General features: G+C 49.4%; 1 protein-coding gene across 8 annotated transcripts in view; it reads right to left on the bottom strand.

The window, feature by feature from the left end:
* Window positions 1–395: 395 nt before the first annotated feature.
* The window catches only part of ZNF638 (zinc finger protein 638), a 42,337-nt gene continuing 17,903 nt past the window's right edge, over window positions 396–24,829 (bottom strand). For 2 of the 8 annotated variants that reach the window (XM_030450466.1, XM_030450472.1), the window contains exons 3-26: window positions 23,900–23,961; window positions 23,530–23,568; window positions 21,436–21,734; window positions 19,840–20,153; window positions 19,210–19,356; window positions 18,806–18,937; window positions 18,468–18,526; window positions 18,250–18,296; window positions 17,646–17,717; window positions 17,269–17,439; window positions 17,103–17,174; window positions 16,229–16,281; window positions 15,521–15,652; window positions 15,242–15,370; window positions 14,906–14,947; window positions 13,488–13,628; window positions 13,046–13,171; window positions 11,467–11,516; window positions 6,432–7,848; window positions 5,714–5,779; window positions 3,684–4,686; window positions 2,445–2,537; window positions 1,502–1,620; window positions 396–754 (exon numbers count right to left, since the gene is read on the bottom strand). In XM_030450466.1, coding sequence (XP_030306326.1) covers window positions 695–754; window positions 1,502–1,620; window positions 2,445–2,537; window positions 3,684–4,686; window positions 5,714–5,779; window positions 6,432–7,848; window positions 11,467–11,516; window positions 13,046–13,171; window positions 13,488–13,628; window positions 14,906–14,947; window positions 15,242–15,370; window positions 15,521–15,652; window positions 16,229–16,281; window positions 17,103–17,174; window positions 17,269–17,439; window positions 17,646–17,717; window positions 18,250–18,296; window positions 18,468–18,526; window positions 18,806–18,937; window positions 19,210–19,356; window positions 19,840–20,153; window positions 21,436–21,734; window positions 23,530–23,568; window positions 23,900–23,961 — 4,845 coding nt within the window. In that variant the 3' untranslated portion in view covers window positions 396–694. The remainder of the gene's footprint in view (window positions 755–1,501; window positions 1,621–2,444; window positions 2,538–3,683; window positions 4,687–5,713; window positions 5,780–6,431; window positions 7,849–11,466; window positions 11,517–13,045; window positions 13,172–13,487; window positions 13,629–14,905; window positions 14,948–15,241; window positions 15,371–15,520; window positions 15,653–16,228; window positions 16,282–17,102; window positions 17,175–17,268; window positions 17,440–17,645; window positions 17,718–18,249; window positions 18,297–18,467; window positions 18,527–18,805; window positions 18,938–19,209; window positions 19,357–19,839; window positions 20,154–21,435; window positions 21,735–23,529; window positions 23,569–23,899; window positions 23,962–24,829) is intronic. The other 6 variants (XM_030450469.1, XM_030450473.1, XM_030450467.1 and 3 more) reach the window with 5 other exon arrangements.

Consider the following 24,829-nt stretch of genomic DNA (forward strand, 5'->3'; position numbering starts at 1 on the left):
CGGGATGGGCAGTGGGGTTGGGGTTGGTCTGGGGGTGAAGCCAAGCTGAGGATGTTGGGGAGCAGTGCTCAGGTGATGGATGGTGGCTGGGGGGTGGTCACCTCATTTTTCTGAGGTTTCTTTTCCCTCACGTTTGCTCTGTGGCCCCCACGGGGGCTGCACTCACCTGGAGTCACTGGGGGGGTCCCGTGGGAAGGCCCAGACCCAAAGCAGCAGCAGAGGAGGAGCAGAACAAGGGTTTATGGGGCAGGTCCCATCACCACCCCATGAGGTCCATCCTGGGAACCCCCCTGGGAGGTGTCACCACGCAGAGGGCTCTGGGCTGGAGTCCTTCCTGGTCACCATGATGACCCAAAATCAGCAAAACCCAACAAATGACATCAAAGAGAACCCCCTGGAGGTAACTATACAGTAAGAACATTTATTTCACACCAACACTTGTGAAAGAAATCTCTCCCCAGCCCGAGGGTTTGATAAACAAATCAAAGCCACTCTATGGTTTCATTGTTCTAGTTTGGTTTTGGTTTGGTTTTTGTGGTTTTTTTTTAAGTCTGTCTCTACGGAGCTCAAAATTTATACAACAGGAACCGCTTCTTTCTGAAACAAAATTACAAATGTAACTCAGAACAAAATACACAAAATTGACTGGACCCTAAGGTTTAGCTTCACTGAAGGAAGTTCTTCTTCCCTCCAATCACCTCGAACTCCTCTCTTCCCCTTCCTTCTCCTCAGCCTCCTGCTGGGCCATGAACTTCTGCAAGAAGAGGAAGAGCAGCCATGGGAATGAGAGCAGGAGAGGAGCCACCCCACAGCCCCAGGGAAGGAGAGGGTTGGTGCAGAGAGTGAGCTGTGGGGCTGCACCCCCAATCCTGGGGTCAGTCTGGGGGCAGAAGGAGGAGACTGAGGGCTGGAGTGTGTCCAGAGAAGGGAATGGAGCTGGGGAAGGGGCTGGAGAACTTGTGAGGGCCCTGGGGGTGCTGATCCTGGAGCAGAGGAGGCTGAGGGGAGACCTTGGGGCTCTCTGCAACCCCCTGAGAGGAGCTTGGAGCCAGGGGGGTCCCAAGGAACACGGGATGGGACAAGAGGAACTTTTGGCACACCTCAAGTTGTGCCAGGGGAGGTTTAGGTTGGAGCTGGGGACAATTTCTGCCTGGAAAGGGTTGTCAGGGCCTGGCCCAGGCTGCCCAGGGCAGGGCTGGAGTCCCCATCATCCCTGGAGGGGTTTCAGAGCCTGGGGATGTGGGGATGAAGGACATGGGGTGGGGGTGAGGGACACGGGGTGGGGGTGAGGGACACGGGGTGGGGGTGTCCTGGGCAGTTTGGATTCCATGATCCTAAAGGGCTTTTCCCACCCAACCCATCCTGTGATCCTATAAATTAACAATATGTGTCTGAGTTTACAACTCCAGCCCCTCAAAGCCCTGAGAGGAGCTCCCTGTGTCACCAGGAACCCCTTGGCAGTGGCTGAAGGACTCTGTGTGGACAGAGAAGCTGCAGTTACCTCCATGTTCTGCTGGTGCAGAGGGGTCTTGCAGTGGTTTTTCACAGAGGTCTCATCTGCGTAGAAGAGTGAGCAGATCTGACAGAAAAAGCCAGCCTTGGGGACAAGGTAATCCAGATCTGAAGAGACAGCACCCAAGAGGAACAAAACAACAGCTCTGAAACATCTCATTAACAACACACAGCCCAATTAAAAAAAAAAATCATAATTCAATGCAATTCCTTTAGCCAAAGCTGTCCCAGTTGTTGTTACTGGGGGCAAGTTAGTTGGGGTTTTTCAGTGTTCAAAAATCTAAGCTTCTAAATGTGGGTTTTACACCCAAAAAGGAGGAGGACACAAACTTTTCTGCCAGTGGGGCACCTGACCTGCTGGAGCTGCAACACCTTGGAGTCTTTTTGGCCTCCCAAGTATTGTATACCCACAGCTCAGTTTAACCTCTGGCCTGCAGGGTGCTACACAGGGTTTTCTGTCCCAGGGAATGTCACACAAGCCACCAAGCAAGGGGCCCTCTTGCCTGGGAACCCTTCTGTACAGTTCAAGTGCTATCAGCAGTTTTAGAGAAAAACATTGTATTTTCCATGAGGATCTTGGAAAAGAGGCACACAGGTCTTCCAAAGCATGTCAGCAGTTCCTGTGCTCCTCATGCACTGAGAGCTGGTAATAAAACCTGTGCCAGGATGAGAACAGTGGGAAACTGCACTGTGCTCCCTGGGAATGAACTAGCAAATGTTTCTCACTCTGAAGGAAAAAGGACTTTCAGTTTTCTTGCTGCTCTGAAGCCAAGAGCAGGGATTTGTTACACTCCTGGTTGTAGGAGCCAAGATAAACACACAGAAAAGGGCAGGAGGCAAATGAGGCACCTCCAGAGGGGCACCAGAGCTGCCCCCCAGCCAGGACCAGGGGTGTCCCCCAGCCAGTTTGGGGTGGGCTTTGCTGCTGTTACCTTTTGGGGTGCTCAATGGCTTTGCTGCATCTGAAGGAGAAGTTTTCTTCCTCTTAGCCTCTGGGTCTTTATCTCCTGATCCCAGCTGAGCCACTGGAGGCAGAAATGCAGAGGTTAAACACAGGCTGCCACTCACCTACAGCTCATCTGGATTTCTCTCTCCTGTATCTGGCTGTGAAGTTTGTTGCTACTGCTTCTAACACCCAGCTGTGCAGGCCTGGCTCCCAGATGCACTACTGGGTTTGATCCTTCCATGGAGCAATTCCCAGGAACTCCTGACATGAATCCCATGGGCAGGACTGGTGCTGGAGCAGCTCTGCTCTGAGCCAGGCTGGGAGAGTTGGGGGTGTTGAGGCTGGAGAAGAGAAGGCTGCAATGGGGAGACCTCAGAGCACCTTCCAGTGCCTGAAGGGGCTGCAGGAAAGCTGGGGAGGGACTTGGGACAAGGGCCTGGAGGGATGGGATGAGGGGGAAGGGTTTGGAGCTGCAAGAGGGGAGATGGAGAAGAGATCTAGGGGAGAAATTGTTTGGGGTGAGGGTGCTGAGCCCCAGGGTGCCCCCAGAAGCTGTGTGCAGTCTGTACTCCCATCAGCTGCAGCTCCTCCCTGCTCAGCTCCAGGAGCAGGAAGGGTAGCACAGCTTTTCCACAGCAGGAGGACAGGAGGTGCTGTGTCAGTGCCCAGCTGCATCAGCACAGAGAAACCTCCAGGCTGCCTCAGGCAGAGCTCCCCCAGGCCTGGAGCCAGACCCTTCTCCTGTGTCAGTTACATATATATATATATATAGCTCTGCCTGCTGGCTCTCTGATGCACCTTCTTAACCCTTTGCTCATTCCACCATGCAGATGTTCTACAATTATTTTTTCCAGGCTTGGAAGCTGTCACACCTTTGTACCTGTTTCATTTCACTCACCTTGTAAAGTTTAGCCCTGTTAATTAAAGGCCACAGTTAATTACAAGCTGTGTCAGGCAGGCTGACTGGCCACTTTGCATTAAAGGCAAGACAAGACACTGTTTTCCCCCCGTTTTAGCCCACAGGACACCCCCAATGTGCAGCAAAGATGGACTTCAGATGAGCTGATAAAACACTTTGCCTTCAGGTCCTACTCCACACTCAGTCTCTGGTTTTCCCCATTTCTTTCATCAGATTTGGGGCTTTGCAGTTTCCTCTCTTTGCTACCAGGACCTCTGTGCATGGCACTGCTGACAAACATTTCATTTTCTACAAGAGGTTCCTTACCTTTTGACTTTGAGGTTGCAATAATATCTTCCTCTGGACCCATTTCTCCCAGAATTTCCATTTCTTCTGGTCCTGCAACAGCCACAATGTCCTCCTCCTCTGGTCCTGCAACACCACCAATGTCTTCTTCTTCTGGTCCTGCAATGGCAACAACATCTTCAGTGCCTTCATCCTCATCCAGGTTTTTCTCCAGGCAAGTGTTTTCCTCTTCCTCATCCTCCTCTCCAACTTCATCCACTGTCACAAAGTTCAGCTCCTCTTTCAGGCGATTGAAGTCAGCCAGGAAATCATCTTCATCTTCATTAACTTCATCCAGAGTCAGGAGAGGATTCTCCTCGTTGTCCTCTTGGATCTCATCGACTGTCACCAAGGCACTGGGATCATCGGGTGCCTGAGAGGAGCCCCCATCTCCAGCATCCTCAGCACCCACCTTCTCATCCTCCTTCTGCTTCAGCACCTCCTCCAGGCTCAGCTCCGTGGGCTCGTTCAGGGGCAGCTCTTCCACCTCCCCGATTTCATCCACGGTTACCAAGGGCTCAGCTTTCAAATCTGCCTCCTCAAAGACACACCCGGGGAGGTGCCGGGGAGGCCGAAGCTCCTCCTGCTCAGAGAGCTCATCCAAGGTCACCAGGGACTGGGGATCCTTCACGGCTTCAGCCAGCAGCTCCTCCTCTTCCATCACTTCATCCACCACCACCAGGCCCTGGGGGTCACTGAGAGCTTCCAGGTTAGCCACTGCCATCAGCTGGGCAGTCACCTCCTCCCCCTCCCCGACTTCATCCAAGGTGACAAAGGAGAGCTGGCTCTCAGCCAGCCGTGCTGCCCCCGGGCTCTTCCCTTTCCTCCTCTTGGAGCCGGGCTCAGAGGAGGGGTTGGGTTTGGCACCATCTTTCCTCTTGCCCCTGGGGGGGTTCCTCCGGGTTTTAACGGGGGATTCTGTTTCTTCCACCACCTCATCCACGGTGACAAACTCATCCAGGTTAAACGGGAAGAGCTCTTCTTCCTGCAGAGGTGTGAAAACAGGGATAGAGCAAGCTGGACATCAATGCAGGGACACACCTGGAGAGGTGTGGAAATGGGGATAGAGCAACCTGGACATCAGTTCAGGGACACAAACCCTTCCCCTCCCCGGGGCACCCACTGAGAAACCCTTCTCAAAGCAGAACTTCCAGGCCAAGGCAAGATGAACTCTCCCCTGTTACAGGAATCCTACAAACCACCCTCCAGCAGAAGGAATCTAAAACTCCAAGTCTACACACAACCTTTTCTTCCCTTTTTTTAAAAGCTGTGTGCCTCCAGACACACACCAGGCTGCTCAGGTGAGAAGCTGATGTGGATCAGGATTCATAAAAGGATCCAGGTCTCTGACTTTATCTCCAAAATCTCTCTTCCACAGAGACCCCTGACTTACCTGGCAGGCCCTGGATGTGACCCCATAACACTACCTCTACAAACTCATCACTGGGCATTTTTCTTGACTTCTTTCTGCTTCCCTTCCCCAAAGCCTGAGCTATCTCAGACACTATTTCTCTTCCCCTTCCTGTGCAGATTGAGCAGCTCAGCCTACAGGCTCCCAGACTCTTCGTCCAACCAATGCTGCACCAAAAATGCAATGTAATCCCTGCTCTGCCCAACAACCCTCTGCAGATACCTCCCCATGGATGAGGTACCATGGATGGAGAGGTTCTGACCACCTCCTGTTGTACAAAACCATTTAGAAAGAGCTCCAAGACTCCACCCTTCCTTCCTTCCACATCCCCCAAGTGAAAGCTCTCATGCAGGCAGCTGGGATCCAATTAATTACTTTTTTCTCTGACAAAAAACACCCAAGACCAAAAATACCTCTTTTTAACACTCATTTCTTGAATGAAGTGTCTCTCCCAAACGGCTTGGCTTTTCAGCTTTAAGCCCCTAGGCTGCACAGCTACTGATGGGAAGAGTTTCCCAGGGAAGGATGCTGAATGCTGTCAGAACACACAGACACTTCCCAAGCAATCTGACTTCCAGTCCAGGCACAGTTCCAGCCTTACCTCCTTTTGCTTTGCACTGCTGCTAATGCCACTCTTTGAAGTTTTAGCACTGCCACCAACAGAAGCCTGCAAAATCAGACAGAAGTTCACATGAAATCACTCAAGCCAAACAACCTGCACACAAGAGAAAGAAAAAAAACTTAAAGAAAACAAAAAAAACAGCTATTTTTTTTTCCCTTAAGAACTTTAAGTTGTCCAGATTGCTGCTTCTGATCACATGCTTGGCAAATACAGAACTAAGCCAGCTGTCAGCAGGAGAGTCCAGGCAAAGAGTCTCTAGCAACGAGTCACAGGTAGCACCTTGCTTAGCAGCCTCTTTTTTCAGCAACCCGTGTCTGTGCAGGACTTGACAAGGCAAATACCAGCTCACGACAGGACAGGAAGCTTATTAATTCCCATTCAGAACTGATCCAAGAACATAAAGTTATGACACTCAATAAAGACTGGCTTCAAAAATACCTTCCTGCTAGATTTATTTTTTTTTTCCAAGGAGCATTTTCAAACCAGTTACCTCCTTGCGTTGCACACACTGCACCTAAAAGCAACTGGTTGCCCTCCTTCTGGCTACTCCAACTCCTCTGGTGGCCCAAAGCAGCTGAGTGATTTATGGAAAAGGGAATGGGAACATAAATCTCAGAGTCCCAGACTCAACAGACCTGAGAAGCATGGAGTTAGTTACTGACCAGGCACAGCGCACCGGCCTTCCTGCCCTCCTCACCTTATTGCTGCTGGTCTCTGTCTTCATGCTGCAGGATCTACTCTCTCCCTCTTGGGACAGTTTTGAACTAGCCCTAGTTTCCACTCGGGATTCCTTCTCTTGCAGAGATGAATTCCTCCCATTGCCTCCCTTTCCACCAACCACCGAACTTCTGCTCACTTTACACTTCCCGCCGCCATCTCCCGGGTTTGCTTGGCTGCCCCCAGGCTGGGGGGGATCCTCTTCTTTGGGTGACACCTTCTTCTCCACTGCTTGGCCTTGGCTCTCAGGCTTGGCAGGAGCCTTCTGCTCCCCTGCTTTGCAGGGTGAAGGTTCATTTCTCCTCAGTGGAAACCTTGTCTTTGATATATCCTGAAGAGAAACCACCGCCTTTAAAAACGTTTTGCTCAGAGAGGAATACTCCTTGACAGAGAAAGAGGAGCTGAATGTCACTGCTTGCTGGGGCTCATCAGGCTTTGCTGCTCCTCTGCCTTTAGTCTGGTGGGTGCTGATGGCACCTCCCTCGCTGCTCTCACTGCCAGCACTCGTGGTGTTTTCCACAGCAACTCCAACCTTGGCCACAGTATTTTCAAGTTTCTTCTCTGCCTCCGCCCCGGTCTTGACCAAAAGCTTTTCAGGGTCCTCCTCTGCAGCTCTTCCAGCTTTGTGTGTAGCAGACTCTTCTGGTTTCACCTCTGGCTCTGCTTCAGCTTCATCCAGTTTCTTCTCCAAGGCTGCCCCAGCTGTCAGCACAGGTTTCTTCTCTGCTATCTGAGTCGCAGGCGTTTCGTGTGTGGTTTTCACAGCCTCAGGAACAGGATGATGTTCAGGAGCCTCCAGCTTGCTCACTGGTGTGACAACGGGTGACACCACCTTCCCAGCAGCAGCAGCAGGGGACAGGGGTTCAGGGACAGCCCCTGTTGGCTCCCCCGCTGCCGGCTTCACGGCGCAGTCTGAGGGCTCCTCTTCAGCCTTGCCCACTGCAGACACCTCTTGTGCTGCTTCAACAGCAGGAGCAGAGACCTCCTCCTCCTCCTCCTCTTCCTCTTTGATCTCCTTCTCTGATGCAGCCACAGCAGCAGGTTCCAGCAGCTCTGGGCCAGCAGGGTCCTTGAGTGCCTCTTCTCCCTCCCCGCTGGCAGGCGGTGGCAGGATGGCTTCTGACTTCCCCGGGGAGGCTCTGGGGGGGGTGCCTTGGATGGACACCACAGCAGCTCCTGCTCCAGGGTTCACCTTCTCCACAGCTGTCTCTGCAGGGGACTCCCTTCCCACTCTCTCCAGCTGGGGCTCAGAGGGCTCTGTCTGCTCTGCTGACATCTCATCCTTGACATGAGAGATGGGAACGGGTCCTCTCTGTGCCACACTGGGCTCTACGGGAGGATTAGCAGCTGCTCTTTGCACCACTCCTGATCCCTCTGGATATTTTTTCAAGCCAGAGCTAAATGCATTTAAAAAAAACAGAAGAAATCAAACTATGTTGAGAATTCTACAGTTAGCAGCAAGCTCTTGAGGCCAGCAGTGGGGGGGATTCCCTGAGGCATTAGTGCTTAGCATTTGGGAACCCACCAGTGCTAAAGGTGGCCACAGACCCAGCGAGGGGAGGGCTGAGTAGTTTGTGCTCCTCTTTAATCCACCTCGGACACTCAGAGAGACTTAACTTGGAGTCAGACCTCTGGAGGGAGCACCCCCGACACAGCTGCCCTGGGAATCACCAGTTTTGTGTCTGAAGTCAGCAGACTCTGCAGCCACCAACCTGGGGAATTCCTGCCCTAGCTCAGAGGCTGAAGTTTGCTTTTTGCTTTTTTTTTTTTTTTGGTTCAGGTTCAGGGAGGAGGGAGGGATGGTTTTGTTCTGAAACTGCATTGACCTTGCACACCAGAGCCCAGAGGCTCCTCCTGGCCAGGCTCTGTTTTCTCTGGATAGCTCCACCATCAGCTCCCAGGAGAATAAAGCCCAAGATGATAAAGCAGAGGAGAGAGCTGCTCAGAGAGCTGCACTTACAGCAAGTGCACTGCCCTTCTCTGAAAGAAAGGAAGGAAGAAAGGAAGGAAGAATCCTCTGGAGGTGATGTCAGGAGAACCTGACATTTGAGATGTCTGTGCCCCTCTCCCCACAAAGCTGGAGGAAAGGAGCATCCCAACACCTCACCCATCTCCAGATGGAAAGGTGCTGAGGATCTCACCAAGTGTCCAAGCAGCAAACCTGCACCATGAACTGGTGTCCATGCAGGGTGGAGCAGCCCGAGCTGTGGCTCCTGGGAATCTCTGTCTCTGAACAAAGAGTGCAGCTTCCTGCAAAGCCTCCTGGAACTGAACAAGGAGCAGGAAAGTGCTGCTGGGGTCATGCTGCTGGGATGAGGAAAGGGAAGGGCAGAGGGAATGGAACTCAGAGGACATCCTGAGTCCTGAAGTGGCAGATGCAAGGGTTGATGAGCTGAAGACACATGGAATCAAGAGAAAAAAGGCAGCAGACCCACCCAGGGGACACCTGTGCTATGGGAGCACAAGGAAAACACCCATCCCAAAGGCTTCCTCTGGACCCAGGGGACTGTCCTCTGCTCACTCAGAATGAGAGAGAAAAGAGGAGGAAGGGTATGAATCCTGCTTCAAAATCTCTCTCCCAGCACCAATGTAAAGTTGGTGCAGATGTCACAGGCCAGGACCACACAGAGGACATCCTGTGAGGACATCCTTCCCCAGCCCAGCACCAGGACACAGAGCTGTGCCCCAAAAATCATGGGGAATCTCCTTCAGAGCCCGAGCAGCTCCACTCACAGCCACTGAAGCCTGAGGAAGGAAAAGGAACCTCACTCATTCCCCCATCCCAGCCATCTCTAACAGCTCCTCACACCCTGTTACTTGGGATGGGTTTACTCAGTCCTAACACAGGAGACACTTTGTCAGTGATTCCAAAAGCAGAAACCCTCTCAGGTCATTTCCTCTTCTCCCTGAGCATCCCACAGAGCACTCAGATGTCTGTCTGTCTGTCTCACCACTCTGTGCTGCAAAAGCATTGCCTGGGGAAGGCAGAGCCCAGAGCCTGGCCCTGAGAGCCCAGCTTTGTCACTGAGGAGCAGACAAACACAGGCTCTAATGCCTCACTAATCCCCACCCCACAGCTCCTGGTTGTGTTTTTTGCAGGGATGGAAAAATGTCAGTGAGCATTGGAGCTGCTCAGAGCAAGCTGCTCACATCTATTATCCTCTGCACAACTCAAGTGAGACACTAGTCCCTGAATCCTCAGGACTTTGTGTCTCCTTTCATGCCAACACCCCCCCTGTGCCTTCCCTGGTGGTCTCCAAAATCCATGGCTGGGTTCAAAGCAGAGTGGGAAGGGTGGGAAGGAGAGCTCTGCAGAGGCAGTGAGAGGCTGAGAGGAAGATGAGTGAGCCTGATGAAGCACTGAGGGGCTCTGAGTGACACCTCCAGACCTGCTGGACACCTTTCCATGGGGAAGAAGCCACACAGGGACCTGCAAGATGGATTTGCTGCAAATCCTGTCAGAGGGCAAACCCAAGAGGGCGGAAAGGAGCAGTGGGATGGGTCCTTGAGCTGAACCTGGCCAAGAAAATCCTGGCTGTTTTAGCCAAGGAAAGGCAGCAGCACCCTCAAAGAAGAGCAGAGCTGTTCATGGAAGGAGACGAGGCACAAGGACAGATGAAATACCTGCTGGACAACACCAGCTGCCAGGAGCCTGCCACAGCTTTGTCAAGATCCTCCCAGAAAACTGAGAGGCCAAGTCCCTTCTGCTCCCCACACTGAGTCCTCCCCAGAACCTCCTGACCAGGTGCTGCCCATGGAAACCCCACTGCAGACATCTGCACGTCCTGCTCCTCACTGGATGCAGCTCAGAGAGGGTAAGAAGGAGGGCAGAGCCAAGCCAAGGCCTCAGCCAGGAGAGTGATGTGCTGGGGTCTGCAGGGACATCCTGCCCAGGCAGGGGTCCTGGGGTCAGGCAGGGGGCTGCAGGAACTCCCCCAGGCAGCTCAAGCCCCAGACTGGACTCGAGAAGGTCACCTGCACCTCTGTCCCCACGGGGTGGGAGGAGATCTGGAAACAAAACACTTCCAAAACTGGCTAAGGTCTGAGAAGGAATTCCATGGAATTAGGAGAGTTTTGCTTTGGGAAGGAACAGGTTTTGGAAATGTAACAGTCCCTGACAAGATAAAGGCATCACCTGAAATCCAAGCTTAGAAACAGTTACACAGCTTTTTCTTGGTTTTGGTTGGTTTTTAAAGGGGTATTTCATATCCAGAAATATAGATTTAAGGCACAAAAAGTCTTTTAAGTCATAATTGTTAACAAGAACTCTCATAATGATCTATCCATTTATAAAAAAAACAACCAAACAACATATTCCAAACTCTAACAACAACAAACAGTTATTCCACAATTAAATTTTTTACTACAATTGTTATTTAATTGTAAAACAGTTTCAACTGGAACATACCAAAAAGTACCATTTCCCATTTCTGGGTCCTGGTGTTAATATAGCATCTAAATAAACATTTATTTATTTTTTTCTAACTTGGTTCACATTCACAGGGACCTGTGTCACAGCATGAAGTTAATGTTAATAAGTTAGACAAGAAAGTTTCAGTTTATTTTTAGCATTGGGAAACAGACACAATAGAGCCAGGAGCTCTGACAGAGGAGAAAGTGCTGTAGCACAAAAACCAAACAATCACTTTGTGGTTAAATACAACGAAAAAAATTGTCTTACCAACATGTATTTTCCCAAACATACTTCCCAGGACCTGTGGTAAAATCCTGCTCAAATTAGTAAAGCAATCACAGCAGAGCACACAGCAAACAGGATTTCAACCCCAGGTGCCCAGGTTCTTTGTAAAGAGCTCCCCAACAGCCCAGCTCTGCAGCAGGGCACTGCACTCCCTGCACACACAGACACCACAGCTGGAAAAGGAGCAGCAGGGCAGAGGGGATGGAGCTGGCATCACACCCAGGTGTGCTGAGGGGTGGCTCAGCCCCTGCCCAGCCCTGAGCCACAAACAACACAGAGAAAAAGCTGGAAGCAGAGAGAGAGGTGACAGCCATACCTTCCTTGGCCTGGCTCCTCCTGCTTCACTTCTTTTTCCACAGGTTCTGCCTGAAAGGCAAAAATCAGGGTTCAGGGTCAGTGCCTCACCCTGCTCAGGGACACCCCAAAACCCCCAACCCAGGCACCTGTCACCCCAAAGAGGAGGTGACAAAGGAAAGGCCCTGGCAGTGCCAGAGGTGTCACTAGGTCTCTGGGCACAGCAGGGAGAGTTTTGTCCCTCTCCTCTCCACAGCTGCCAGGTTTCTGAGCAGCTTTTGGTCTGTGACCTGCCTGGGGGCAGGGATGGTAAATTCATCTCTTCCCAGGCAACATCTTCTTTCCTGGGCCTGCAAGGACACTCAGGGCTGCAGAGCTTGGCTGAGGGCAGAGACCCTGGCTGGTAAATAAAACTCAAAACTCACTGTCACTCCTTTAGTGAAGACAAATTACATTCTAAGCAATTATCTACAGAGAACCCAAGGCAAGATTCTGTTCCTTAAAACCTGCTAATGCACCGTTCATTTCTTGTAGGGTGACTACACCTTTCTGCTTCCTGTCAGGTAGAAGAAACTTGTGGAATAAATGTGAAATGAAATAATGGCTGCTGCTAAACACGAGACAGCCAGGAAGCAGGGAAGTGCTGCAGCACAGTCAGCAGCACAGGCCCAACCAATGTTAAAAAGCAACAAAACCTTTAAAAACTGAGGGGCTGAAAGCTCCATCTCTTTTCTGAAGGCACAAACTCATTTGAAGACTGCCCCTATTTGAAAGAACATCACAGAATCACAGAAAGTTGGGGGCCAGAAGGCACCTCCAAAGATCAGAGTCCAACCTCCATCAGGTAAACTCTGAGCACACAGAAGTCACTTTCATCTCAGTTAGAATATTATGTTGGGTCAGGACATGAGAAGGTCACAGCATGGGGTGCAGGGTCAGTTTTACCTCCATGCTGCCACACCTGGATTCCCTTTGGAAGCTGGGATGCTCCTGGCACGTGCCTCCTGTTTGTATTTTTTGCTTAAAACTCTGTAACCTGTCCAGTGGAACATGCTCTGAGCTCCTGTCTCTCTGGTGCTCACCTGCTGCAGCTGCTCCCTCAGCACAGCACCAGAGGCAAACTGGGAGCTGCTCAAACTGCAGAGGGATTTCCCTTCTCTGAGAGAGGATGGGAGCAGCTGTGGGCACACAGCCCATGCTGACAGACACTGAGCCTGGAAACAACAGGACTCAGAACAGCTAAAAAGATGAATCAGGCCAGACCCAGAGAGAGGTTCTACCCATTGCAATCACCAACCCTTTTCTGAGCAGTTCTGAACAGCTGCTTTCCTCCTTTCTTCTCTCCATCCTTCAGCAAGAAATACCTCCAGCAGTGGAAAGAGACCCCACACACGTTTGTAAATCACAGGAAGAGACAGGGGGCAAACTGCAGCACCTCCTGCCACACCTCTGCCACATCCCAGAGCACAGCCAAGCTGATCCAGCTGCTGCTCTGCCCCTCACTGCCAGCAAACACTGACATGGAGGGAGTCACCTCCTCAGGGCAAGGTGCTTCTGTCCCACACAAATGATGTGACATCCTTGACAAGAAGCCAGCTCACCTCAGCAGCCTCTCCATGGGGTGACAAGCCACAGGTCAAGGTGTGCTCCCCCATGGTGTAGGGATATTGCTTCAGGAAGGTGTACATGGAGTGGGCAGACTTGGGGCTGTCCAGCTGCAGAATGGCCTGCAGGGAAAACCAAAACAGCTCCATGCTTCATCTGCCTTCTGTACTGCAGAACAAATGTCACAGATGAAGCTGGCACAGCCCGTGATACCCCTGGGGGGCCCAACATCTCTGACTGAAACGAGCTGCAGGGAGCAGCTGTTGATTAAATGATGTTGTGGATACAGAGGACAATGGAACAGGGGGAACAAGTCAGAAACCTCCAGTTCTCAGCAGCAGAACAGTTTTGGTACTGGGAGGTGAAAAAGCTACTTTTAAAAAATTGTTTTCTTCCCTCAGATAGCACTTTGCACCCTAGGAAAAGAAACCTATTTACCTTGTTTTTATTCTTCAGTACCACATAATGATCCACTTTCCCAAAACGCAGCCCCACACAAAGCACTTCCAGCTCTCTGTACCCATCAGCTGGCAAGTTCCCAAGGTGCACAAACTGGTTATGGAGAGTTTCAGTATTGACCTGGAAAAAAGGGATCAGAGAACTTGCTTTAACTTCAGCCCAGACTTTATTAGTCAGTACTGAACTAGAAAAGCCTCACAGAAAGCTCCTGGAAGCACGTGGATCTCATGGAAAAACACCCTCAGCACACACCCTCTGCTCACATTTTCACATTCCCAGCAGGGTTTCCAGATTTCTGTGCAGCATCTCACAGGAACCAGCTGGACTTCCCAGTCAAAAGCTTCAAAGGATCCACCCCAGAGCCTTGTTTTAAACTATCATTTAATTTTTTTAACTCTTTAGCAAAAGTCTCTTCAAGGAACACAGCAAAATAAAGCTGAAGTTTAAACAGAATTCAGTCTGTTGAAAAGCAGACACTGTCTGGTCAGGTTATAAACGGGTCAAGGCACAGAAACCTGCCCTGGTTTTTAAGTTGGACTTCTAAGTTGGTTTATTTGCTCAGTTTGCTCCTTGGTCAAATCTAATTTCTGCTGTTTCTCCTTTTCAAAGGGAATTATCACCAGGGAGACCCAGGAAGGATCCTGGTGCAGAAGGCTGAAGTGGACTGACAGCCACGGAGTGCCAATAAAACCAGGGACTGACCCCAACATCTTGTGCAGATCAAAGGGAAGGGCCCTGGGACACAAAGTCCGAAGGGACCAGGAGACTTCTCAGCTCTGAAACCAGTCTCCTCTTTAAAGACTTGAAAGCTGCCCCTTAGGAAGAGATTTTTGTCCCTCCCCTCTGCAGGTCTGGTTTGTTTTGTTTCCATTCTTTGTCACTTCAGCAGGAGCAGACCAGAAGCATCAGCAGGACAGAGCAGCAGGACAGGGGTGCCTGCAGGGAGGGCACAAGAGGGACAAGAAGGGGGACAGACCCCACTGAAGGCAGCACAGGGATGGCTTTGGTAGTTAAACCAAAATATCTGTCTAGAAAGCTCTCTGGGCAGAGGAGTGACACTACAGGGAGGCAAAGAGGGCACGTTCTGCAAGGTAGAGTGGTCAGCAGCTGGTGGTTAGAACATGAGAAAACACTAACAGAAGGGGAGGGTCTCCAGGGACTCCCATTAAATGTTTAATTCCTTGCACTTCACGCATCAGGGAGCTGAACTGAGTGAACATTTACTCATCCCCCCCCTGCCCATCCACCCGTGACAACAGATACAAACATTTAGCTCCAGAGAAAGCCTGGATACCAATTCCATGAGATGAGACTTCAGAATGAGTTAGACTAATTCCAATTTAAAGAACTGTGTGTTGATAGCACACAGAGGAGAAGGTACACTGCTGGCAACTTACCTGAGGGTCAGAGTCTTTAATTATAGCAGTAAAGATTGCTTCCTTTGGAGAGAAACAAAGAAAGAAAGAAAAAAGACACTGTAAGATTTGAAATGTAACACAAAGTTCAGCAGCAGCTCTGTAGCTGACTCCCAACATCTTTTCAGCTTCTGCTGTATCAATAAAGTCAACAGCACACCTGGCATGGGGGTTGCCCTGGTACCAGAGGACCAGGACCAAAAAAAGACATTTCCAAGAGCAGCCTTCAACAGCACAAAAGTCAGATAAACACAAAGCCCTGCCCTGCACTGAGACCTGGTCACCTACCCCAGCCTCTCAGGAGGTTTTAGCACTTACTTCATCTTTTATTGTCTTATACTGGGGCAGCAGGCTGATGCAGAGCTGGTTTCCATCCACTGACATTGGAAAGCAGGTGTAAAATTTAACCATGGAATCTGCAGATTTTCTGTTTATTTCCATATATGCCTTTTAAAATAAAGAAAACACAAAAAGAATTGTATTGCCATTAAAGAAAAGCCCCTCACCCCCCTCATGCTACATGACCACATCTGCTACAAACACATTTGCTGCTGCTCCCAGGTGGAAATGCTGCTGAGCACCAAGCCCTGCACCAACCTTTTTGTGAGATGATAAAATCAGCACATCCCTTGGGCCTCCAAATGGCTTTGCTAGGTTGGAAACTTCCTCCACAGAGTACCCTTTCTCAGGCAAGTTGGAAACAACCACCACACACCCATCATCAGGTTCCTGTAAGCAAAGGGAAGGAAGCACCACTGGTATTTTTCTCCATTCTACACCAAAACTGTTTATTGCTGGTGGGTGAACTGATTTTTACTACATAAAACCACCCTCACACAGGATGAAGCACCTGCTTGAGAGCAGGTTGTACTACCTGCAGTTACAGGAGCAAAGCATGTTGAACAATTTTTTAACCCTTTTTTCTCATTGTGCCATGTACTCACCTTAATTACTGTTTAATTATGGATGTAACTGCTACATCTCAGCCAGTTCTGTACAAACCCTGCATTGTCTCATGCTACCTCATCAAAAATTCAAAGCAAACCAACCCCCCCTGGAATTGTGGCACTATTTTAGAGCTGTGATGTGCTCACACATCCAGGACTGCAGGGCTGGGTGTGCAAATCCTGCACCTGGAGAGCAGAGGCCCACGGGAGGGCAACAGAGATCATCAGAGCAGAAAGGAGCTGGAAACAAAAGCATCAGAAGAGGGAAGAGGCAGACAGAGCCCAAACAGCAAGGAGAAAATGCTCAGTTTCTCAAAATAAATTCCCAGGCAGGGGATGTGAGCACCTTCAGACTGACCTGGTTAGCTGGTTCTGGGGGCTCTTCACTCTTCAGAGTTGCTACTGGAGCTTCTAAATAAGAAAAAAAAAAAGAGTGAGGGATTTCAGCAAATATTTAAATATTTTTAAACACTGCAGAGCTTTAAGAACTCCCTGCACTGCATTTCACCACCCTCACTGTGAAAAATTACATGTTTCTCCATTTCACTTACAACCTCCTCTGGCAGTGGTGAGGCATGTGCAACGTGAGGCAAAGGCTTCCAGATAAAAAGGTTTAAGAAGGGATGCAAAAAAAATTAATCTCTTCATGAACATACAAACACTTTTCTGAGGTAAGGCCTCAGCTGAATAACCACACCAAGCTGGGCACATGGGGACTATGCAGGTGCCCAACAAGTGTCCACATAATCTTCTTTCTTTCTTTTCCCTGGGACAAGACCCAGCAGGGTGTGAGAGAATGAGTATGTGCTGGTGGCATCTTTAAACCAGTGCCTGGGAGCCATTAGCTGCAGAATATGGGGAAGAGAGCAGCTCCTGAACCAGCTCTGGCAGGGGATGTAAAGCTCTGTGATCAGGACAGACAGAAACCCTCTGGAGCCTTTGCTCTAATGAGCTGTGATCACCAGTCCCCACGTCCCACTGCAGAGGTGTGGCTGGAAACCTGGTGTCTGCTGAGAGGCTGCTCAGCCACTTCAGCCCTGAGGATCAGCTGTGGGGTTACATTTCATCACTCCCTCTGTTCTCACAGATCTCCCTTCCTCATCTCCTGTGTCACTTCTCTACAATTCTATGATTTTCACTTCCTGGCCACCCAGGCACCCTCATTTAGCTCACAGGAGCAGAGAGGTTTAGGACAGAAACGAGGAAAAGGAACCTGGCAGGCTGCAGTTTACCTTGCTCAGTGAAGGGTTCTTTACACTCATCCACATCACACGCTGCAGCCTCAGGCACCTCTCCAAGTTTCTCTGGAAAAAAACCAAAGCAAGCCCACAAGGTTAACTTCACCTGACCTACAGCCAGCAAAACAACATCAAAATGGCATCACTGCCCCAGAGGTACCTGGCAGAGGTGTGGGACTGGTCACTCCCTGGGGCTCAGTCTCCTCTGTCTTCCCAGGCTCAGGAGCACTGTCCCCTTCTGCCACACTCTTTGGGTCTGACACCTTGGTTCCCTCCATGTCCATCTCAGTTTCTGCTGAGATCTGAAGTTCTGCATCTACAGATTTTGCTGCTAAGAAAAAGAAAAAGCATTCTTCATTTCAACCAAGTCAACTGACTTGCAAAAGGGAAATAACTGCACTCTGGATTCTTCTGCCAGACACCCAGAGGCCTCCTGTCACTTAAAGTCCTGCTCCTTGTTACAAACAGGCAGCAAATGTACATCCAGGAGAAGCTGTGCAAAGCCCAGTAAGAAGTAAAAGTTCTCATTTGTCTTACCTGCAGTATCTGAAGTTTTCTTGACTTTACTAACTCCTGTCTTGATCAATTTCTTAATCTTTTCTTTTTTACCTACATAATACCCAAAACCAAGTAAGTCAGCAGAAATGCTTCTTTCTTTTGTGGAGTATAAAAATACACACAGAATAATTAAACCTCCAAAACTTAACTGCACAGTTGAGTTAAATCTGCAAAAAACCCAAACCTAAGTTAATTCCAGCAAACTACTGAATGAAAGCCAAGAAGCAGAGCATCCTATGTGAATTTGTTTAAGAATCTGGTGACAGAACCTTGTCCTGATAAAGTTTGTTGGTTTTTTTTCTCTGAAACAACTGTAAACGTTTCAGTTTCCATCTGTGAATCAGCTCTGTTACAGGAATCTCAATTCCATTCTGGAAACTGGATTCTGAGGTGACCATGCTGATGACTTCAGACCAACACACATCCTTAAAAAAGCCCAATTTCCCACCAAAATGATGTCTGGTCCCTAACTGTGCTCAGGAACGTTCTTCACAGAACAAATCAAACAAGGGACAGGAAGTTATATGCCTGTTATTTCCAGTGCCTTAACACCAGCAACAAAAAGGGAAGGCAATAACCTCACCTGCAATGGATTTGGCTGTCTTGGTGGTGGTGGTTTTCTTGTCTTTTCTGTTATGAGCAGGGGGGGAAAAAAAAACAAAAAAGAAAAATCATGTTTGAGATAACTGAGGAATATCAGTCCAGCTAAAAAAGCTCAAACCCAGTAAATCCCCAGGAACCAAAGAGATATGAAGCCTTTTGGTTTGCAGTAGCACTGCTGTCTGTGCTGCCAACACTTACTTTGTACTTGGTGCAACTTTTTTAATAGTTGGAGTCTTTTTTTTGATGCTCGTTTTGGCCTGAAATTGACAGAAAGAACAACTTTCACTGATTAATTTGTACACAACTGTGTTTGCACACATAGGCAGCATTAACTACACATACATATCAACAGAAGGCTCAGCTTCTGCTGCTTGTGATGCTACTCACAGATACAAAGCTTAACCAAGAAAAGGGAGAACTGGCCTGAGGGAGTCTGCTTCCTATTTACTTTAGACAGCCATTTATGAAAAGGATTTTTTAAAACACATTAAGAAGTATTAAATCTGTGAGGTTTGGGTCAGCCCCAGGCTGCTCACCTGGGCAGGAGCTGGTTTTGGTTTCTCTGCCACACTGATTTTCACCCGTTTGCCATTGATCAGCACGGGTGTTGTTTTCCCATATTTCACAGCTGCTATCACAGCTTCTTTGTAGTTCATCTCCAAGAAGGCCTAAAATAAAGGAGACTTTCAGAATTTATGTGGATCCCAGGCACCACTTGCTGCATTCTTTCCCTTTGAGAAGCTGCTCCTGACAGCTCCAAGGACTTCCCACTCTAAGCCCATGCAGAGTTGTGTTTAAAAGCTGAGATTTCAGGACTCTACAGAAAACATCAACTCCCTCTCAGAGCAGAGGCTCAGACCCAAGGCTTGGATCCAAACACTGCATTTTTTTCAACTTCTTTTGCACTCTGAAGACACAAACTTCCCAGAGGAGAACTCACCATGTTTTTGGAGCGCAGTACAAGGAAATCACTAACTTTGCCAAATGGCTGAACAATCTTTTTGATATCTTGATCTGAAAAGCCATCATCTGGTAGGTCAGATATCTGAAGCACTGTCCCACAGGAGAGCAGCTCCTTTCTCAACAGCTAGGGATTGAAAGCCAAACAAAAATAAAAGACTTTCCAAGTCCAGGTAAGGGAAGCAGAGAGGTGTCTGCACCACAGATTCCTCCCAGGCAGAGCTGAGGGGGATGCTGAGTTGCTGCTCTGTGACAGGACAGACACACAGCTCTGTGCTTCCACCACTCTGTCACCACCTTCACTCACCAGAAGACCCAGCACGGGATCACCAAGGATCACACCAACACCTTTTTGATTTTATCAAGGTCTGGGGACCTCCATGGTCCCAGTTCTCTGGGCTGCAGGGATGAGGAACTGCTCAGTTCCACACCTTTCCTGTCACTGCCACCTCTCAGCCCCCACCAGTACACAGCAACCTTCTCTTCTCTTCTCCCTTAGAGGCCAGGTATGGCCAAGGGCCACCAAGGAGACCTGCACTTGCCATAAACAAAATACCATCTGCTTCATCAGAAAGAAAACAAAATCCCAAGCAAGCATTAAGCAACTCACCCTATTGTAAGGAGCAGGACGAGGCCCACTGGTTCCTGTGGGGTCTTCTTCATTCTCTTCTGCTTCTTTATTTTGGGATGAATCATCAGTTTCAGGAGATGAAGAACCTGACCCCTCTTTCTTGGAAGCCTTGACAGAACCACTTGTTTTCAGGGGCTTCTTGGTGCTCCCAGGCTTCTTCCCTGAGGATCCGTGGGAGGGTGAGGATCTCCCTGAGCCCGAGGAGCCCTGCCCAGCTGATCTGTGTTTGTTGAACTCTGCCACAAAGCCAGGCCCCAGGCTCTTCACTACTGCCTCCAGAGCTGACTTTCTGTCTGTGAGGGGAAAAAGGGAAAAAACAACCTGGGGTTGGTTGGTTTGGTTTGAGAAGGGAACTGATGTGCACTGCTGGTGGGTTTCCTACAGTTTCAGCTTCATCACCCACTCCTGACTCAAGGTGGAGTTGGGCTGAAGTCAGAGAACCTTTAGCACACTCCTGTAATTAATAACAAACCTCTCTACTCTCACTGCCCTCTTGTGTAACTTGACATTTCTGGTTAGGCTGGCAATGAGATCTACAAACATCCCCAGGCTGGAGCCAAAGGACAATTGGTTCTATTTTTTTTTTTTCTATGCCAAGGAAAGTTTAATAAAATAAAAGGGGGGCATATTCCAGACTTTGCTCCTCCTCTCACACACCAATGCACAGCAGTACTTACTATCTTGATGCCTTCTGCTAAATTCTGTGTCCTTCTGTCTTGCTCTTCATCCTACTGACTGATGTTGGGTTTAAATTATTCTTTAACGCTCTCATACAACATTACTTTCCTGTCTGCTTGCTTTCTGTGGAAAATTTGTATTTTGGTTATTAATTGCTTCTGCCCTTCAACCTTCTAGGCCAGCATGGCTGGAGCTCACCCTGAGGAGACCTCAGAAACCACCTGTCCCTTCACAACTTCTCACCTACACTTCCTTCCCACCAAAGCTCAGTGCCTCTGCATTTTCAGGAGGCAAACACACCCCAGAGACAGTACAAACCTTTCCAAATCCTTCTGGTTTTCCTCTTCAGGATTAAAAAGAAACAAAAACTCCAAATAAACCAGAAGCTGAGTCCAAAGTGACCTGGGTGGAACTGTCTGAGCTGACAACAAACTGGAGGAAGAAGCTGAAAGGAGTCACAGAGCAGTGCAGGGACTGGAAGTGCTGCACAGGAGTTTCACTGAAACTCTTCCATGCATCAGGCTCTTAGCTCAAGGAAACCACCTCAAAACACTACATTTTCCTTGGAAACTGCACCTCATCTTCCCTCTCCTCATCCACAGAGCCAGGTTTGGGATGCTGTCAGTTTTCCCTGCCCTGGCTGGCTCTGGAACCAAACACACCCAGACCAGACACTTGTTCAGCTCTCCCTGATGGGATGCACCAATTCCCAGCCCTGGGTCAGGGAAACCTCAGACCTTCCTGAACACCCCAACTCCTTCTGAGCACTGCAAGCCACGAGAAGAGCTTTTCACAGCCTTTTGCTCTGGCAAACACCTGGGTGACACCTGGGCAGAGAAACATCTGGACACCAGCTGGGTTTGCCTGCAATTCACCAAAGTTTGGAGGCAGAGGTACCTTGGGATCGGGACGGCCTCCTGGATGACCAGTCGTGACTGGAAGACCTCTGAGGTCTGGGGTTGGATCTCAGGGGGTTTCTGGATCTCTGGGGTGACCTGGACCTGTGCCTGAGGCTGAGGCGTCGCACGGGCCGTGGGCTCCTGCTCCTGGGTCTGGGCCGGAACCTCCCCGGGCTCCTGGACCTGGACCGTGAGCGCCGGGGGCCGTAGCTGGAGAACCTGGATCTCCTGGGGCTGGGGCTGGCAGAGCTGGAGCGACGCTTGGGGGTCTGGTTCTCCTTCCTGTCTGCAGCATTTCTGAGGGGAGAGAGGGAAATAATGAACGGGGTTTGGCATGGCAGGAAAGCCCAGCCAAGGCCAGGAGGCTGGGAGAGACTTCCTGCAAGAAAGAACCCAAAGTGACAGAGTTTAGAGTCTAACTTGCTCACAGAGGTACTTCACATACAAGTAAGGTGTTTGCTACATGTATTTACAGTAGGTGGAGAGAACTGAAAAGAAGGAAGAGAACAACCTGCACGGAGCAAGAGAAAGCTGCAAAGGACACTTGAAAGTTCCAAGCTACAGCAGTATAAAAATAAGAGGAAGGGAAAAAGGATCCCTGAAAGTGCAATGAGCTGAGATACTTCCCATGCTTCCACCAAGTTCAGTCATTAGGAGACACTGTGTCTCACACACTGAAAGATGTGAGCACACAACATAAATACACTGCACACTGATGCTTCCTAGAGAGGTCATGATGATGAAGAAGGAGGAGTGAAGAGCTGCAGGAGAGAAGGAGCCCCTCTGAGAGGCACAACAAATGGTCAGGAAAACCCTGACAGGACACAGAAGTTACAGTTAAGTGATGTTCCAGTGAGCCTCAGACAGCAGTATTCCAGTATCCCTTAATTAGCAAGTGTCAAGTATTGACAAAATCCATCTAATTCCCATTACTCCTCTGCCACATGGAGATGTCTGCATGCACTAACAAAGCAGCACAAGTTACAGACAGCAAACACTCCCAAGGGATTCCCAGCTCATCAGCCTTGCCCCAGGACTGCACCCAGCAGCTCAGAACATCAGCATCACCCAGAGCCTCCAGCTGTGTCCTCACCCAGCCAGACGTGCTCTCACCAGGGAGGATCTAAGAAAGCATCACCCTAAAAGCCAATTCTTGCTCCACCTGCAAGCACAGAAAATGCCTCACTCACAAAAAGAAGTGCTTTTAAACACTTCCCCAGTTTATCAAGTTCCTTCTGCTAAGGGAAGCTTCGTTCTCCTGGAGTGTAACTAACAATTCCAGTCTGAGGTTTTAAAATAAAATTATCCTCCTCGTGAGAGCCTTAATTGTTTCTCTTTCAAGTTTTATTCCTCCTTGTTCATTAACATGGAAAGACCTCAGATGCACTCTGCAAATTAACCTGACCTACATATTGAGGTTTTTAACCTTTTTTTTTTATTAAGCTGAACAGGCAGCTTCCCAGGAAGTGTGTCAAACCAATTAATGAAAAGTCACAGGAAAACCCAGCAAAAAAACTGAAGTCCTGTCAATCCTATTTGTGTGCAAGCCAAACTATGTACAAATAGTGAACCAGAAAAACAATCCAGTCTTGCTGAGATTGTCCACAGGGTGTGCCCTTCAAGAAAATTAACAGTAAACAGCATAATTTTAAAGGACAGAAGAGAGAGGAGTTCAGAAATTCCAGTGTTTATTCGAGCTGTGAGCAGAGGGGCCCCCAAGGGATCTCTGGAGTGCTGAGTTTGAGAGCAGAGCTGCCACTGCCCTGCCTGTTGCCCACCAGGTCCAAGCTGCAAACCAGGGTGGCTTCACTGGGAGAAAGTCAGAAATCACTCCAGCAGTTTAAGCAGTGATTTAACTCAGTGATTTAACTGTACAGACTTCCTTCTCACCCGGGTGAAAGGATCTGAGATACTCTGTCACCCACGTTACCAAACTGAGGACAAAGCCCACAGAAACCCCCCTGTGACTTTACAGCAACACCAGGACACCAGTGGCAGAGCTTGCAGTCAGCAAAACAGAACATTCACCACATTAATTACCAGCTGTTTGGGACAGCAAGTGAGAAACGAGCTGTAATCAAAGAGCAGTTACCTCTTGGAGGAATGAGTCTCAGGGTTCCAGTCAGGGTACCTGTTAAAGGCCAAAAACAGCTGTCAGGGAAACAGACCCACTGCTCCCCAGACCCACTGCTCCCCAGCCCCACTGCTCCCCAGACCCACTGCTCCCCAGACCCACTGCTCCCCAGACCCACTGCTCCCCAGACCCACTGCTCCCCAGACCCACTGACATGCAGCAGCTGTCACAGACACACTCCCAGCCAGGGCTCCAGAGGCACCAAGTGCTCCCTCATTTTTACCCCACTGGTCTAAAGCCAAGGGGAAGGGTGCTGAGGTCCCAGCTGGCCCGGGCATGCACAGAAAACACTTATTTTTACACATTTTATTTTAAAGGGGTTCCTTACTGTTGCCGTAGCTGGCGGCAGCTTTCAATGTGAGAGGAGGTGTTCTGGTGCAGAATCCAGTCCTAGGTGGAGAAAAAACACCCAGAGAAGCTCAGTTAGCAGGTAAAACCTCCTCACTTCCCAGCTTCCGAGTTACCTGGTGCTGTATTTCACCCTCCACCTCATTTCACCTAACAAATGATTTCATGTCAAGGTCGAATCCTTCCCTCCCCATCAATGCTCTGTGTGCACCAGAGTCAGACACAACTCGATGGCCAAAAGCTGCTGCAGAACAGGCAGGAATCTAAGTGGAAGTGGGAGCAAAGGAATCTGTCACTCCCAGCCATGCACTGGGCTGCTGTCACCACACTGCTCACCCTAAAGGTTGATCCCATAACTGGCTCCATGAAAAGAGACAAAAGCCTCACAGGTCCCCAGGCTGGCAGCCTGAGGAGCAGACACCCCACGCTGTCCCCAAGCATCAGCTCACCAACACTCAGCCCTGGTAATGTCACAGCTAAAGGTCACTCAGGGAGGCTGAGGGGATTTTTCACACACACTCTGTTTTTTTCTTACATTAAAAAAACCCTTAACACAAGTTTTACTGGGGAATAACTCCTGGGCTAAGCCCAGGACAGAGCTAGAAGCACAGTGCAAGCCCTCAACCTCCAGCACAGGTTAAGTGTACACAGAACCACTCCCCAGCTGGGGACAGAGGCAATGCTTGAAGACTTTATTCCAGTAATATTACTCCAAAAACTGTCCCATAGTGAGAGCAGCTGCTGAACAGGGCAGAGTTTGCTTTGAGAAGAGGCACTGCTGAAGCTGGAAGGTGTCATCAACAACAATTAATGAAACAAACCACAATTTGTAGCTGCTTTAGTAGTTTAAAAATAGGTAATAATGGCTGAATAATGGCACTGGCAGGCAAGGCTTCAGAAAATCACTTGT

Source organism: Calypte anna, chromosome 4B (genome assembly GCF_003957555.1).
Source record: "Calypte anna isolate BGI_N300 chromosome 4B, bCalAnn1_v1.p, whole genome shotgun sequence".
NCBI lineage: Eukaryota > Metazoa > Chordata > Aves > Apodiformes > Trochilidae > Calypte > Calypte anna.